The 17702-nt window shown below is 39.0% G+C and overlaps 1 protein-coding gene across 1 annotated transcript in view; it reads left to right on the forward strand.

Annotated features, from left to right (window-relative positions):
• SCML2 (Scm polycomb group protein like 2) overlaps window positions 1-17702 on the forward strand; it is a 69953-nt gene that overhangs the window by 13985 nt on the left and 38266 nt on the right. The window contains exons 3-5 of the mRNA XM_031061214.1: window positions 3446-3514; window positions 10042-10112; window positions 14135-14369. Of these exons, the coding sequence (XP_030917074.1) occupies window positions 3446-3514; window positions 10042-10112; window positions 14135-14369 (375 nt within the window). The remainder of the gene's footprint in view (window positions 1-3445; window positions 3515-10041; window positions 10113-14134; window positions 14370-17702) is intronic.

The raw sequence follows: 17702 nt of genomic DNA on the forward strand, positions 1-17702 counted from the left end.
TACAGGTACATATTATGTCTTTCATTACCTCATTTTTTGAGGTTTGACCTCAAAGCTTGACCAAGCTGAGGATCATGTGCAGAGAGAATCATCTTGTTCAGCCCAGTGATTTGAATTATAGCCTTCTGTCTGAATTTTTTTCTGTGATCTTTGGAAACTAACTTTGTTAAAATATAGAATATCAAAATTTCAAATATAAATTGGCATGCATTAAAAAACTCCATGTGTTTATAAAAGATTAATATTTATAAAATTGGTTTTTAACAAAATACTACTTTATTTATATTTTTTTAGGAAATAAAGTAATATTTTTTTATCCAGCCTAACTGTTAACATTGGAAAAAGCACACCTGAACAGGACTGGGAAGTATAGACTGTGAATAGTGACTGTGAAATACAGACTGGGGAAAGTTTTCTGGGGTGGCAATAGTAGATACAGGGTGTCTGATGTGGAAACAGGTTGGGAATTCTTCCTGCTAGTAGCTTTGCATCTATTTAGACAAAACACTCCAGCTTTGTAATGGTATTCCCAGCTTCCCACTGATGAAGGTTGGAATGCATAAAAGCAAGGGGATCCTTTGAAAGCAATCTTGGTTTTATTCAGGCTTGTTCTTGGATGCTTCTGCATATGCTGGGTGAGATTTATTTTTGTGCGTTTTAAAGAGGAAATTTCCTACCTTCAAAAACAAGTGATAGTGACAGTGCTTTGTGTTTCCTGTGAATGAAAATGCTTCCACCTCAAATGAAATAGTTGTTTAAAATGCTGTTGAGGAGTCCACTTATTAATATAATAATCTCTTCTTTTCTTGTAGTTTTCTAATGGCTGATAAGAAAAATACATTGCCAAGAGTGTTTTGTTTCAACTTTCATATTTGCTGTCGTATTTTTGAAAGAGGTACTATAGCTAGCTGGTATAGGGAATAAATAATTCATGTAGTGGTTGTCAGCAAGAACACATGTGGTGTCCAGGCTGCAGTTTTTCACATTCTTTCACCTGTTCTTGATATCTCTCAGCATGAAAAGCTGTCATTTTGTTTTTAATCTGGCACTGTTTGGTAGATACTCTTTCATGACTCTGTCCTTTCAAGCTTTGGGTGTTTGCAAGAAGCAGTTATTAGTTCTCTTCTTTCAGTGGAGCTCCACATAAGAGACTTATTGATTTCCTTTTTGGACACAGTCAGATTAAGAAGTTACTTGTTCTGCAAGCTGACAGCCTGGTGTCTGCCTTAGTACCATGACTGTTCGTGGGAAATACTGACTAAGGTTATAGAATGTGGCAAAAGGTCCTGCCGTTGATTGCTACCTCCCAGTAGAAAATTAGCTCAATCCTAATGAGGCTGGATGAAATATATTTTCATAGGATGTAGGATGGAGAAGGTGAACATTAGCCTTGCATGTTTTCAGTGTTACTGAACTAGTTTTAGCATTATCCCTTCTGAGATTCCCACAGGTAGTTGTAGGGTATCCACTTGTATGGGTTAAAGCCCTACTGCTGAGGAGGTACTGGGGTTAGAGTTCTGTAGGCCCTGTCCCAAATAATTTCAGCAGTTCCATCTGAAGTTGACCTTCATTAGCATTTTTTTTCAGGAATCTATATAATAGAAAATTTTCCAAAGCAAACTTCTTCCAAAAGAAAGACCATGTAAGTCAAGCAAGAAGATTAAGTCAAGATGTAAACATAGCATTTTTTTTCTTTTTCAAAGGACTTGGAGTCCTGCCTGTGTCTGCTTTAGGAGAAAAGGGTGGTAGTTTTGCAGTGTATTTTGAGCAGTTATGTAAGCTGCGCATTGATTTTGTAGGACTGTGAAGTCTGGATAATTCTTGGAAGGTGTCGTGGTCCTGAGTACACTCACAGATTTTAGTGACCCTGACTCACCTGGGGCCTCCACCTGCCCTGCCCAGGACCCCATGTCAGCCCCTGCCCCAGTGGTGCTGCAGCAGGGCCAGTCTCCAGATCACCACAGCCCTGGCCCCATGTCCCATCCCAGCCCCAGCCTGTCTCCTGGGATGGCCCCCAGTGCTGGGGCTGCCCCCAGGGCCACCCCCCAGGAGCTCCTGGACAAGGTGATGGGGTGGCTCTCATCCACAGAGCCACGTGGATTGCTTATCCTCTCCTCACTGAGTGGTAGGGCAGGATTTTGGGTCTGGTGGCAGAGGCTTGTCATGACTCAGCTCTTGCATTAGGTGGCAATTTCCTGATAATGAAAGATGTGAGATGGAAGTGCTGAACACCATACCTTGCTTGTCAGTATATTTAATGAAATGCTTTACTTACAGAAAAGAAACACTGTTTCTTAATCTTTCTGCAGAACAACTCATTGTTTTTCAAGTGTTTCTGTCACCAAATGCTTCACATTCTAGGTCAGGAGTGCTTTTATTTCAAGAGCAAGCCAATCAGTAGCTGTAGACTTAAAAGCGAGTGAATACAGCTACTAATAATTGACTACTAATGCAATCTTAAGTAAAAGTGAGCCTTCCATTCACCTGTACCAGTTCAGGCTCAGTGGGGTAACCCAAGGTGTGAGCTAGGCGCAAGCCTAACTAGAGGAGCAGCCCCATTCCCAGTAGTGAGGCATTTGCAGACCAAGAGAGTTATTCTCCTATGCAGATCTTGGTAAAAACAAAAAAGATTTTTAGATCTGAAAATGCTCTTGCATTTTTGTTGTGAGGTCAATATCATGTTTGAATTGCACTCAAGTCCAGGAGTGTCAAAAGCAGGTCACCAAACAATGTATTTTAAAAGGAATGAGTGGAACTGTCTCTCTCAGTCTTCTCCATTATAGCTGCCCAGCTCTCCTGCATCTCTCATACATGCTGAAATCCATCCCAAATGAAATATAGCAGACTCCCTGCGTGTGTGCCAAGATTAATGATAGAGAAGGTAGATTTTTCTGAGTGATTCTTTTCAATAACTGATGTGTGCTTAGATAGCTGCTTTGAGTATTTGAGAATTTTATATTGAGAATATTGAGTATTAAAGAATCTCAATATAGAATGAAATCTTTAACTCAGAAATATGGTTTTAGGATGGGTTTGTTTTTTTTCTTTGTTTCTCAGTTCACAGTGATCCGTTTATAACCAGATGTATAAAGACATCCAGTGATCTTTAGGATCTCAAATTTTGTGTAGGTTGAAGTAAAACTGTTTAAAAATAGGACAGGATTGCTGTCTCTGAAGCTGATATTCTATATTCTGCAACTAGATATATTCTAATAATTGATATAAAGTAGTCAAAAGCTCTGATTTTCCATGCTGTGCTTTTCAATATACTTTGAAGGGAAAATAGTGTGGTGATTAAATTTACATACCTTTTTGATTATGTACCGAAATGAACAAAATAAACTCAACAAGGTATTTTGTATTGTTTGAAAGCATTCTGTGCTATGCTGGACATAGTTATGATGTGAATATAACATTTATTATGTAATGGAATCTTGTCTTTTAGATTCAAAGAATATTAAAAAAGAGAAAGATGGAAAGAATCAGCAGGCAAACAACCCATCTTTAAAAAGTGGTAGGTATTGCAGCTGTCAGGTTCTTAGTTAAGGTACTCTAAAAGAAAAAGTGTGTGTTTGGATTGCACTATTTTCTGACTTCTTTTCCTTTTTGGAATCTCTTGGGTTATTATGGTGGGTAGTTAAAAACATACCTTTGCTTTTGTCTAGCTGTTAGGAAAGTATGTTTTGATATAGAAAGTGATGGTTGAAGCTGCTTGAGTTGAACCTGCTAGTTTTACTAGCCAAATAATTACTCTTTGTGTGTATAATCAAAGATGTTGTGTAAACTTTATTATTTTTAAACTGTTACTGATTTGTTTGTTCTTCCCCTCATGTATTTCTCAGTCTCATGCCTTTTATGCTGCAGTTACCTTCTGTTTCCTTACTGTGTTTGCTGGTGCCAAAAGAAGGATTTTCAGTTTAATAGTTTTAAGTTTTTAGGATTGCTAACTGGATTAAATTGCCTGGGATTCTAATTTTACTTTAAATAATTGATGTGCAAGCAGAATTTGTGTTTTTTTTTTTTTTTTTTTAGTAAATGGAGGAAAAGTGCACTCTTACCAGAAATGATCCAGATTTTTGGCTAATTTAGCCTCTACTATGCACAGCAGGTGCCATAAGGCAGTGTATACATGAGATTGCTGTCAGGTAGCTTCTGTGGTGGCCTGCAGGAAGACAACAGCAACATCCTTAGATATGCTTTGCATGTTCACGTTTTTTGTTTGAATTTGGACAGTAAGAAATGTCATTAGTAGTATGGACTTCAGTACAGAATCTTTTCAGAAGTTCTTGATAAAATGACGCTGAATTATTTAAACTCTCACTCTGCTCACTTTTCTGTGCTCTCTGACTCCTGATAGATGGTCTGGTTCTTCTTGGGTACCAGTGGAGACAAGTAGCATAGTCAGTGATCAAACATGAAGGGATACTGGCACATTAGCTGGGTAATTGACGTAATTGAGGTATTGTATCTTTGCATAAAAGATACAATACCAGTCATAGTGCAGCCTTCAGCTGTTACATTTGCCAGAGGTAATTTTTTAATTTATTGGGATTTTGGCCATCACAGAATGGGTGAGGTTGGAAGCAACCACTGGAGGTCATCTTGGTCCAACCTGCTGCTCAAGCAGGATCTCCTAGAGCACATTACCCAGAATTGTATCCCAAAAATTTAGGAGTATCTCCAGAGGAGGAGAATCCACAACCTGTGCAGGCAATCTGTCATCTTTATTTGTCCCTGTTACTTTAAACCAGAAAAGGAAGCATATTTGTCTGTTTTTCCTTCTTCTGCACTGTAAAAGGAGCTCCAGTCAAACTGGACTCAGTGTTTCTGTTTTAAATAAGGTAGTCTGACATGACAGAGTGCTGTAGACACCCCTCACCAGCAAAGTGCTCTTCATATGTGGATAAGATAACCATATTTCATGAGTCACTGGAAAATGTCCCTGCCTCCTCCTGAAGCTGAGAGCAAGGTGTTGAAAAAGCTTTGTGGAGAAGCAGTGCTAAGCGAACAAGCCTCATTCTGTATTCCATGTTCTTGACTCGGTCTGTGCTGTTAACCTAGTGTCTGGGAACTGAACAGCCTCATGAAATTCAGGCTCAGCTTTGTCAAACAGAGAGGAATTTCTTGCAAGATCTCTGATTTTCTACAGATGAAATAATTTTTATTCTGTGTTGTTGCTTGTTGGTGGCAAAGGAGCAGAAAGAGCCTCTTGATGCTAGATGAAGATGCCGTACAATGCTTTGGGCTAGCAGCTAGGAAGTCTCCAGAGTTTCCAGGGCAATGTGTGATAGGAAAAGTCAAAGAGGAGATATGGAGGTGTGAGAAGAATGGGTTAAGAAAAAATAGACTGAAGTGAGTAGAGAAAGATATGAGGAGGATAAAAATTTTAATTGAAGGATCACAATATGTAGAGAGAGGTACACAGTATAAAGTGGAGTATGAAATACCTTACACCTAAACTGCTGCATTTGCAAGAGTGTGTGAACAAAAATTACAAGGAAATCTCATCTTTGAAGAAGAAAGATTATGGGATGAAGACTAGAAAAGAGGCATCTCCATGTCCAAAGTCTCAGATGGGTGCCAAGGGAACCGAGGGGTGATCTGAGAAGACATGACTTGTTCCATCTGCCCAAACATTCTACCAATCTGCAAGTGACAATTCATAGTTTAAATCTTGAGTTAAAATTTTGTAAAACTTTTGGCTTTCACTAAACTAGAGAATTACGTGTGGTGAAAAAAGATGGGGAGCACTTCAACAAACCAGGCATTCACTTATTCATGGCAGCAGATGTGACACGCCCAGGGGTGCTGAGGTAGGAGACTGATGTCACAGGGAGGCTTCTTGCTGCTTTTGGAGAACTTGTAGTGATCGAGGAAATTTCACCATGGCTGGAAAAGGTCAAATAGTGCACACTGTCAAGGAGGACAAGATGGGAGCACCTGGGGAATTACAGGCTGGCCTGCTCAATCTAAGTCTTCAGGAAGACTAGAAAGAAAATATTTCTGGAAACCATTTCCAAGCAAATAAACGACAACAATGAGGTTAAGAACAGTGGAGGTAGATTTGTCAAGTGTGTGAACTGTGCATGCCTTTTGTGCTTAGTTACTCTGGAAACCAGGGAAAGCAATGGATCTTGTTCATGTCAACTTAAGCAAAGCTTTCTGTACAGTTTCTGTAGCGTCCTTTCAGCCAAACTGGTGAGATGTGGTTTGGATTGGTGGATGAAAAATTGATTGGACTGTCAAGCTGTACAAGGACCACCTGTCAGATGGTAGCTAGTGGCATTTCTTAGAGGTCAGTATGAGGGCTGATGCTGTTTAAGGCCTTACTGTCAGATGGGGACGATTGGACAGAACCCACTGCCAGAGCAGTTTGTGGGCAACATGCGATGGGGAGGAGTAGACTGGAAGGCAGGACTGCCTTCAGATGGATTTGCCAGTGCTGGGGAAGTGGCAGGACCGGTGAATGCAGAGTCCTTCTCGGCCGCGGGCAGAGCGGAGCCCTGAGGCAGCCCGGGCGGGCAGGAGTTCAGCGGGAGAGGCCCCGAGGCCGCGGGCAGAGCGGAGCGTGGGCCAGCAGCGAGCTCGTGTGGCCAAAGAGCTCCACTGCAAAGGGATCCTGCAGGCAGCGGGCCGGGAGGAGGCGTTCGCTGCCGCGGGCAATTTGGGAGGCTGTCTCTGGAGAGCTCTCTTCAGTTTTGAGCTGCACAGTACAAGGAAGGCACTGCTGTACTGGAGTAGGCTGGCTTGAAGTCCTGCAAAAAATTGAAGGAGCCAGAATGCAAAAAACTGATACTGAAACCAGAGGAAATGTTTCTTTTTCAGCTAAAAGAAAAGAAAGCTCATGGGAGATGGTTATGCTGTCTTCAACTACCTGTCAGGTGGATGGAAAGGGGACAGAGCCAGGCTCCTCTCAGAGCCACTGTGGAAGAAGAAGTGACAAATACTGGCTGGAGCATGAGAAATTCCTCCTTGATGAGGAAATCTTCACATTGAGTCTGAAGGAACCCTGGAGGAGCAGGAAGCTGAGCTGGAGACCTCCTGAGGTCCCTTCTAGCTTGAGTTAATTCGGAATTGGCAGGTTTGACAAGAAATGATAGGTTATTGATACAGCATTGAAGGGTCATTGACCCATGGGTCAGTGCCAGTAATGCAGGCAACTGTGACATGAACTCAGTCCCCCCATTTTTAAATTAGTCAGGCTTTTTGCCATTGCTGCTTGTTTTGAATCACTATTTAAGAGCCTCACTTCTGTGCAGGTTTTAAATGAATATTTTTTTTCTTTTACAAAAGGCTCTAGTTACCTTCTGGTTTGGGTTTTGTCTTGTTCAATTTCCAGTATATGCTGGCTTGCTCTTCAGCATAACATTTTCTTTTTCTCTCTAGTTTTCACTTTCTTGGTGGGTTATAAAGTCGTGGTTGTTGCATAACGGTCTTTTCTTAAGCTGTTTTATTCAGCCTGCAGATTTGAGTGTGAAGAGAAGTACACATTAAATTATTTAGTATGAGCTAATTTTCTTAAGGATATCTAGTTGTCAGAAGCTGCATATTTTCAGGGTCTTTAAAATTAGAAATATGTATAACACAATTGCTTCTTTACCTGTGTACACTGAGAATACAGAGAAGCTTTCATGTAGATATTTTTTCAATGTGCTTATCTTTCTAGAGATGCATCTTACATATTGCAAACATACATGTGTCTCCTGATTCTATAGCTGCAGTAATTAAATGATAATTAGCACCATCTCTGAGAGCTTGGCTCTAATTTAATACAGTGTATCTTCACAGGTGGAGAGCTTCTAATTTTAACTCAGGACATTTCTGCTTGCTGCAAGAGCTCTTGATGGCTAGGATTTAAACCAAAGAGCTAGGCATTGTTGTTTTCCTCTTAGCTTTATCTGTAGCTGGCTGCTTACCTTCTCTGTCTTTCTAGTACATGTTCTGTTACCTTCTGTGTCTTTCTAGTAAATGTCCCCTTGCAAAAAACAAAACTGTTTCTTTCTTTCTGTGTTTTTGGTCACACCATGAAATCTTCCATCCTGTTATTAAAATTCAGATAATTTGGGAAATGTTACTATATAATTTTTTGGAGGAGGTGAATGGCTGTTTATCCTGGTAAATGCAGTGTCACTAAAGTATCTGTATTTGTACAGTCCTTAACACAATGAGGCTATGCATGACTACAGCTTTTACATCATGTTAAATCTGAGGCAGCTGGGACACAACTAATGTTTTCTTTTGACTAGATTTAATTATGTAGAATTAGGTACTTTACTAAGGTAAACTCTGATTTTTAAAAAAATTTTTTTTAATCAGAAGGCAACCTGAAGTGGCAGCTTTATTATTGGAGTCCAAGAAGAATTTTTGTAAGATAAAACCTTTTATTTTTGCACCCTCCTTGGCTTGTTAATGACAAGAGCAACAAATCTGGAGGCTGCTTTCTGGGGAAAGCTCTGAACAGCTATTTCTGCCTTCCTGAAATATAAATATATGCTTAAGTTAATGTATCCTGCCTTTTGTAAGGAATACAAAATCAGTTTTACTGTATAAATGTGTGAATAAAATTTTCATTCCAAAATAGGTGGAATTCCAAGATGTTGTGTAAAAGTGTCTTTCTCACCAGCCTGCATATATTGCAGACCACCAAATTAACAGCTTTTGATGTTTTACTGACTTGTTACTGACTTCTCACATTGCTGATAAGCACATGGCATCTGCAGTGGCAAGGACAAAGGACTTGTACACATCTGAGTCTGTTTTACCAAAACCCAGGACCTCAGCAGGCCGAGGGGATGGTTCCCTTTTGCTTGAGGCACTTGATATTGTCAGCTGAATGCTGTCCTACTGCAGGAAGACTCTGGGTTTGAGCCACCACACATCCTTCACAGAAGCTGTGTGCAAGTGCTGGAAAATGCTGCCATTTTCTGATTGTTTATTTGCTTCTCCTCTCTCCTGAAAACTGCAGAGATCTGTTTAAGTGTCTGTGCCCAGTGTTGTTTTTGGAAGAATTACTGGCACACCTGGAGCAAGCTCTCCATCATCTCCAAGGATTTTGCATTAGACTGTGAGTGGCTGTTGCTGAGCCACTGGGTGGCATCACTGCATCACTGCATCATTTTGGGTTCATCAGTGCTTTTTTCTTCAGGAGCATCAGAAAGATGTCAGCTGCCCAAACAAGAAAAATAAGCAAAAGAGCTCACTCAGATAATTTAGTAACAAAAATATTAGCTGTTCCGCTGTAGCTTTTCTCTTACACTTTATATTAAAAAAATTAATATGCTTGCTTTGTATTTTGGATGTTGGTACTTTGTATATTTCCATTCATGCAAAACTGGTAACACTAATTAAATTCAGAATCCACTTGCCCATACACATAAACAATGACACTACTAACCCTGGAAGAAAATACCATGATTTTGTTACTTAACATTGCCATAATATTTACCTATCTGTGCCATATTACATGATATTCTACAAAAAGAAACCTTTGTGTGACTTCAGATAAAAAAAGACAAAGATGCAGTTGGAAGGCTGTGCTAATTTTGTTGATTTCTAGTGGATAGTGCTCATAATATATATTCCATATGTCTGTGTTTTTCAATGTATATCATCTTGGTACTCATATGAGGTTATTCTGTCAATCCTGCTGTTAGGGGAACAATAATATAGCAAGGCTAATGTGATTTATATAAGAATACTTGGGAGATCCCTCTGCAGAGAATTGAATCTAGATATTCCGGCCTAGATAATTTTGCATGTGGAGCACCAAAAAAAAAAAAAAAAAAAAGAAAAGGAAGTTTTATATTAATTTTGCCTATTGTTGTTCACCCCTGTAAATTAACGTTACTTTTGAAGCTCCTTCAAGGTCTGTATGTATTTCAAAGGTGGAGTTTTCATTGGAGAATGATTCTGCTCTTGAAAAAAATGTATTCTATAAAATAGTTGGGTTTTCTGTCCCTTTCTTTTCTCAATTTTTCATTTAATGTAAATTCCTTTTTTTTATAACTGTGTATATGTATTTTTTTATCTTGTGTCTTCCAGAACAGTTTAATTGGGATGATTATCTGAAAGAGACTGAATCAGTAGCTGCCCCTCTGCATTGTTTCAGACAGGTATGCCAGATACTATTTTGCAAGTGTGTGTCTGTTATATGCCTGTTACTGGGTGATCCTAGAAAAACTTTCACATTTAGACTGCTTGCAGATTTCCCATTTGACTTCTTTTGATCTGTAGTTATCAGTAACTTGCAGTTTTGGCAGTTACCAGCTACGGAAGTTTTTTCGTTCTTGGTTTCTGCCTCAAGCCAAATTTTGAGGGTTTCATTAAAATTGTTTCTTTGAACTCTGTTTTCCTTTAAAAAAAAGACTAGCTAATGAAAACAGATAGCCTTGTCAGTGTTCAAAAATGTTTTCTACTTTTTTTTCAATAATCTTAGCGCTACCATGGTTTTATTGAGAATTAAAAAATTGGCTGATTGTCAGAGGAGTCTGCCCCATTTTTGAAAGATTTCTTTCAATTCTGTTTAGCTGTAAGATGTGTGTGTAGTAGAGTTACCACTTTTTTTCCTGTGTCTCTAGTATGTTTAATTTTATCTCTTTCTGAGCAGAGTGCTTTCTACTTAGGGGTAACAGATACTAAAATTAAAAAAAAATCAAGTGGAATATATGGGAATACAAAGAAAATACTGGATTTATGATGAAGGGTGTTTAATGTACTATTTTGTATTACTCTATACCCTAAAAGTTTGATTCCCCTTACCTGATGGTTTAGTATGTATTTGCAGATGCAATTTAAATTTATCATCTTGTGCAAGCTAATGACCTCCAGTTGTTCTGCCCTCTGGAGACTGAGTCGGTGTCTTTAGGCATCTTTCTCTGTGTTTTCCCAAGCTGAGGTGTGTCTTGTCTGTGTAAAGTTAAACAGGAATCATATTTATCTGTGTGCCCTCACTGTGTTAGGAAGATAGTTGCTAAGGAATTGGATTGTTCAGGTTCATAGAAGTGTAATAGGTGTGACAGGCAGTGCATGTCTAGTTTAGTGGCTTGGGCATGCTCTGAAATTGTTTTCTAGGGTCTGTTGGTGGTCTAATTGTACTGTAAATGATACTGGCCTCCAGTGGGGGCCCAAATAAAAAGCAGCACAAATTGAATAGTCTGAGAAGGAGAGGAGCCATCACTCAGTGAGTCTGAAGAAGTTGCAGGAATGGAGAATTAGGAGAGAGAAACACAGGTGGTAGCATTTCCTCATGCTAGATCTTGGATCTTAGCTTGCTCTTTGCAGATGAGGATGAAGGGCGAAGAGCCCCCCTCATGCTGCTTTCAGTGAGAGGTGGCTAAAAACGCTGGTGTGCATAGCTCTGAGTGGAGCTGCAGAAATTAATTTCACAGTATGTGTTTTTCACTAGGCAGAGACATCTCAAACTCCTCCTGGGTAGAGGCTGAGGGTGGTGTTTTGTCCCTGGATCTTTCTGAGGTTAATGCCATACTCACAGACCATAAACCACCATGACCAGAGTGTATGCTCCCAAGGAATGTAACTGATGCAGAAAGCTGCTCAAAAGCCTTTTCCATGTGCCTTTCTTGCATCTTCCTCTCCCCTAGTAATGCTCAAGAAGTCTGAACTGAGCAACCAGTGCCTTGAATAGAGGTGCTTAGGTGACGTGCATTCACAGACATAAATCCATGTGACCTGGATTGCTTAAGTAGTGTGTGAGTTGAAAAGAAGAGCTTTAATTTATGTGCACAGCAAATTTCAAAACAATTTGCATGTGCAGATTTTCATTTTTTCTAAGAGTTGATCCTTAGGTAGAAAGTGACATGCAATGGTGATAGGTGCCGAGCTAGATCCTCTCGCTACATAATGTTTGCAGATTTTAGAATCCAAAGTGCTCGTGCTTTGCCTGGGACTAATTTGACTTTTATTGGGTTGCACATGGATTGTACATGCCATTATTACTCTGTGTAATTCAAGGAAATACACTGCTGTAGCCAGCCAGAAAATAAAGTGCAGCAAGAAAATTAATTTGACAGTTACATCCAGAATTTGTGACCTGTGGGAATTTAAAAAGTTTAAATTTTGTAGTAATTAAAAAATACCTGGGGAACAATAAATTAAAGCCTCTACCATAAATTAAGACATAGACAGATAATGGAAATTGATTAAAGTATTTATCTTAATTTAGAAGGTATTTTATCTGTTGCTTTAAGTTGTTTTTAATAACTACTTAAATTTTCAATGCACTTCATATTCCTTTTTCTTGCCCTAAAACTTTTTTCCAAGCAGTTGAAAATTTTAATTGTAAAAGCTCAGTCCCTTGTGATTTGAGCAGAACTTAAAGGAAAGCTCTTACTGAGTGAGGTTTTGTTATTTTATTTAAAGACAAACTATCATGGAGGACTTACCTTTTTAGTAGAATGTCTTGAGTTGTTGGTATTTAAACAAGCTCACCTTTTCCACAAAGAAATAAACTCCCCACTTTCTCGATTTGTGTTGCTTTTCCCGCTTGTACAAAATAACAGCTTGACAAGCAATATCCTGAAATTGAATTGCCCTTTAAATTTAATATGCTCGGGCTCCCCTTTCAGCCAGCCTGCTGTCTGAGTTCAGCGCTGGCAGATGCTCTCTGAATTCTGCTCGCCTCTTAGGCTTTTGGGCTCAGGCTCCTCCAGGGCTCCTGCTGTTGATCTAGGGTGTGTTGCAAATAGTGCACCTGCACAATATAGCAAGTACAGCAAGATGTATTTTAGACATTTAAATGCGGCAGAGAAAAAATATCACTAACACTTGTTCCAGGAGCAGATTTCTCCTGTCTTTTCCTGGGCCCACAGACAGGCAAGTTATTTTGTCTACCTGCTGTGGGATCCCCACCTGGCCTGGTCAGGCAGGCACAGGGGGACAGAGGAGTCCTGTGAGAGTGAATGCCTATGGTTTTGTGTATTCTAACATGCCTCCTGTATTAGAAGTCAGACTGTGTTAGTCTGAACAGGATAGCTACTGGGGTTAAATGTCGTGGGGAAGGCTGCTTACAGTTCTGGGTGTCTGTATTCAAAACGAGCTTTGTACTGAAGAGTTGCAGAAAAGAGTTTGTGGGGTGATAGGAGAATAGTCATCATCTAAGAGAAATTTCAGTGCTTTACTTATTTACATTGTTGAAAAGTACTGAAAAAGAGTCAGTTGTAGCTTTTGGGTTTATTTGCTTAAGTGCAAAAATAAATTAAATTATAGTGTTGGCCAAAAATTCCATCAATAAAATTTAGGCTGAAAATGAGGAGACAAGTAAGGAGAATAATGAGAGTCATTCCATTCCAGTTAGTGTTCATACAAAGTTTTAAACATCATTACATGTCATTTGCCTGCAATATGACAGAAGGCAGGTAATCAGACTGCAATCCAGTCAATCTCTGCCTGTAGTGTGTTGATACATGAGTAAAAAATACCCTCTTTTGTTCATCTTTAGCATGTGACAAAAAGTTCTTCCTAACAACCAAATTGCATTTGTCACATTTCTTTTCCCTGTGCTAATTAAATTGGCATTGCATTGTATGTTTGTGATTATATTCAGTTCTCTACAAATAAGCACAAACCAGTTTTTGTCTCAGCATGAAAGTTTCATGCGTCTTTAGGACTATTTTCTTTCTTAAAAATGTTAACACTAACTCTTTTTTCTGTCTTCTTTCTTTGTAATGAAAGCTTTTTTTTGATACAGAAGGGTCCAAATTTTGTTTAGATTTCCAAAATATTATTACAATGAGGATAATTGTTTCTTTTGAATTGGAAGCTAATGAACCTTGTGGTTGGGATTTTCTTTTGCACGTGTCTGTTGGTTTGCGTTTTGGTTTTTTGGACTTTTTTGAGTTGAATGTCATGTTTCCTAATGTCCTTTTATTCCTTTCACTTCACTCTTGTGTTCATATCTTCATAAAGGTTCCCTTGTTACCCCATCCTTATCTTCTTAGAAATCAATCATGCTTATGCAGTTGGTAGGTTTTCCAGTTGCCTTTTCTGACTTGCTGCTAGACACTGAAAAGTTTAAAAGCTTCTTCATATTTATCATTTTTATGCTAAGTTTGGAGGAAATAAAGCTGTCTGTTGAACAGGCTGGTAAATTTAGCAGTATTAACACCTTCTATTGTAGTCTAGAATTCCGCCTACGAATGATTTCAAAGTTGGCATGAAGCTGGAAGCCCACGATCCTCGCAACGTTACCTCAGTTTGTATTGCTACAGTCATTGGAATCACTGGTGCCAGGCTACGGCTGCGGCTCGATGGGAGTGACAACAAAAATGATTTCTGGAGGCTTGTGGATTCCTCAGACATACAGCCCATTGGGACCTGTGAAAAGAAAGGGGGCATGCTCCAGCCTCCACTTGGTAAGTAACAAAGCTGCTGAACAAATGTGTGTGGAGTATTGCTTTCAGAAAGTCGAATTTACCCTTTCGTCTTGGCAAATTCAATGGTATGAATGGCTCACCAAAACATTACTTAAGTGAAAAAGAGGTAAGTAAACTAATTCTGGCAAAGTGAACTCTGGCTTTTTCTTATTTTTTCATTCTTCTGACATAAGAGTGACCAGTTTTGTTTGTTGTTGGTTTTTCTTAATAGGGCCTTAATATGAAATGTGCCTATTCTGTAAATGTTCTTCACACACCCTGTGCGTGTGTATACAGTGTTTTGTTGCATGATGCCATGCATGCTCCTTGTGGGAGCCCTTGGAAAGAACTGGAGAAAGCCAAATTGCCCCTTACTCTTCATCAGTGCATCCAAGCAGCTCACAAGAGGGCAGTGGCTGCTGCAGGCTTGGGAAGATTCTGCAGGGCTGCAGAAGGCATGACCCTGCAGGGCAGTCAGGATGTTTCCTTGGGCAGAGAGCAAATTGATTTGTGTTCTAGGACAGGCAGCATAAGGTGGGTTAGTGCAGAATTGCAACATTCTGCTCTGAATTTTTACTCTGAGGTAGTAAAAGCAGCACTCCAGAGCTCTAGCAAACTGCAGGCTTAGACTGCCTGATATTCTCATTGCCTCAGATCAGCATATGTTCAGCAATGTCAGATCAGTTTGTCATGGCTGGTTTGTGAGCACAGCGAATGCTTGTGAACAGGGTATAGCTTTCTTAGGCTTAGAAATATCGTGCAGAACTTCTTTTGCCTTCCATCAGCAATATGAGTGACAACATTGTGTCTCCTTACTGAAGAAGTTTATAAAATTGGGAATTCTACAAAGCAATTCCTTGTTACCCAGGGAATGGTCAAAGGTAACTTTGGCTAAACTGCTAGAGGTAGTAAAAATGTGACACTGCCTTTCTTTGCTGTGATTAACTTGTATACTTAGATCTGCATTCTTATACCATATTTGTCAATAGCTTAAACTTCTATGTATGGAAATATTTAAAGATTTCACAAGGATCTCCAAATAGTTTTGCTTTTAAAAAAGAGGAAGTATAATGACCAAAATTTACCTGAACGCTCTCTCCCCTTTTATCTTATTATCTTCTGTGATTTTTAGGAGATGCAAGAAATAATAAAAATAATAAACTATAAAATAATAAAAAAACTACCTGTATACAGAAATTGGTTGCTGCTGCTTTTCCATCTTATAGCTTATGAACCTACTTCTGGTTTGGTGCCATCAGTAATTCTTAGAGAATTCTTACTGGAGGTTTAGTGAGGATAGGTATGCTTTCTTTCAGTGGCCTCTCAAAAAGCTTGTCATTCTGCTTTGGAAGCAAGTTCCAGTTTTTCTGTTTGAAAGATGAAGAGAAAAGTATAATTTCACTACAGTATGAATCTTGATTTGCTTGTAGAGAGACAGACACAGGAACAGTTGACGTAACCATTAAGACACTTCACATAGATTATAAGGGCAGATTTTTGTGCTATTGTGGTCCTTCAGAAGTACAAGAAAATTAATGCAACCAGAGTGCCAGTCTAGGAAAATATTACTTATGATAGATACAGTTTGAGCCAGAAGGGCTTTTTTTCCCCCTTCTTTCAATGACTATATAGAGGGTTTGACTGAATACACTAGAAATTCCTGACATCAGGGAAAAAGTTGGGTTTTTTCTTTTTTTCTAAGAAGTTTCTCAGTTTAACCTCTCTGAAGTTCTTGATACAACCTTCTAGAATGAATGAAGTGATACCAGTATAAAAAATGGAAGAATATGGTGGTTCCTTCAGCTGCACACATGTACAGGGTTAAAAAATACAGCTTTGGGAACACAACAGTTTTTAAAACGTTTCTAAGCCAGAGTGATGAATGGAACAACTCTGGTTATGTGTGATGGGGGCAGTTGATTGGTTAAGAGGAGAAACTTTCCATGACCATCAGTAGAAAGGTTGATGCCTTCTCCTCAGATACTGTTTCTTACTCTGATGTGGTCAGGCTGCCTGCAGTGCAGCACCTAACAAGCAGCTGTTTCCCTGCGTTCAGGCATGTAAGTTTACCTGCCCTCTGAACAATTGCTGATTATTCAGAAAAGAATGTGAGTGCCACTATTTTGGCCCTCCTACCCTAGATTTTTCTAGAGATAGGCTGAATTCCAGCAATCAAACATTTTGGCTTACCTAGATAATTTTTTGAAAAAGCCTTTTTGGCAGTTTTACAGCATCCTGTTCCTGGGTAAAGCTGGGAGCTAATTGGGTGTATAATTACCTCCTGTTAGACATTTAACCAATGGATTTTTTTTCCTTAGTAGTAGGGAACCTTCTGGATACTAATGTTCCACTTCTATCATAATAACTAACTAAAATAGTCCCTCCTACCTGATTTTTACATGGCTTTAATTATGCATGTTACATAAGGGTTTTGAGAAAGTGATTATTGCAGCAAAGTGTTCCTGTTCCAGCCTCTGTTTTCCATAGCTTTTCCATCACTTTTTGTTGTTGAGAGCTTCGTTTTCTCAGCAAATTATGTTGCAGATAACATTTTCTCTGGTTCTCAGGACAGCTTAAAGGCCAAATGAAGTTAATTGAAACTGTTGTTTAGTTGTCACTCCTCTGTCTTGCTTGTATATATTTTCTGAGCTACTGAGTTGGGAATGTTGTGTTTCAGTAACCACACGTGTTCAGGTTTTATGAAGACTCTGGTATGAAACCAGGCCTGACAATGAGCTCAGTGGTCCCTGAATTATGACACCATATATCATATAGGAGCTCTGTATTCATTTAGGTGTTGAATAGGTAGTTCTGGCTTGAAAACTGTTTATTCTACTGAAGATAGCTTAAAACTATGAGCTCAAGAACCACTATAGCATATAATAAAATTTTAAATAAGTGAATTATTTAAAATTCACTTAGAATCAAGAATTGCAGGTATGGTCCACCTTTCTAGTTACAGATTTTTAAGACAATTCTTAAAGATCAGTTATGAGGGAACTCATGAGCTCTTGGCAGATTATGGTACTGTTTGCTTTGTGGAAAAAATTCCGATTTGCTGTACTATATCTGTTTCTCTGCAGAACTGTTCCAGACATCTGACTGCTAAAGAAGCAGAAAAAAAAATGTCCAGTATGTCTGTTATCTTACTCATTGCTTTAAAGCATTCATTTGGAAAGCAAAGAAAGCAAAAGGATTTTTTGTTTGCTTTGTTTTATCTTTTAACTGTAAAGTGGTTGATTGTGAGGGAAGATTATCTGGAATAAGAAGGTTTTCAGCCAAATCTTTGTTCTGTTTGAATAAGGTAGTTAATCTAAACAAATTTGATAGTTG

This window comes from Geospiza fortis, unplaced genomic scaffold (genome assembly GCF_000277835.1).
Source record: "Geospiza fortis unplaced genomic scaffold, GeoFor_1.0 scaffold285, whole genome shotgun sequence".
Lineage (NCBI taxonomy): Eukaryota > Metazoa > Chordata > Aves > Passeriformes > Thraupidae > Geospiza > Geospiza fortis.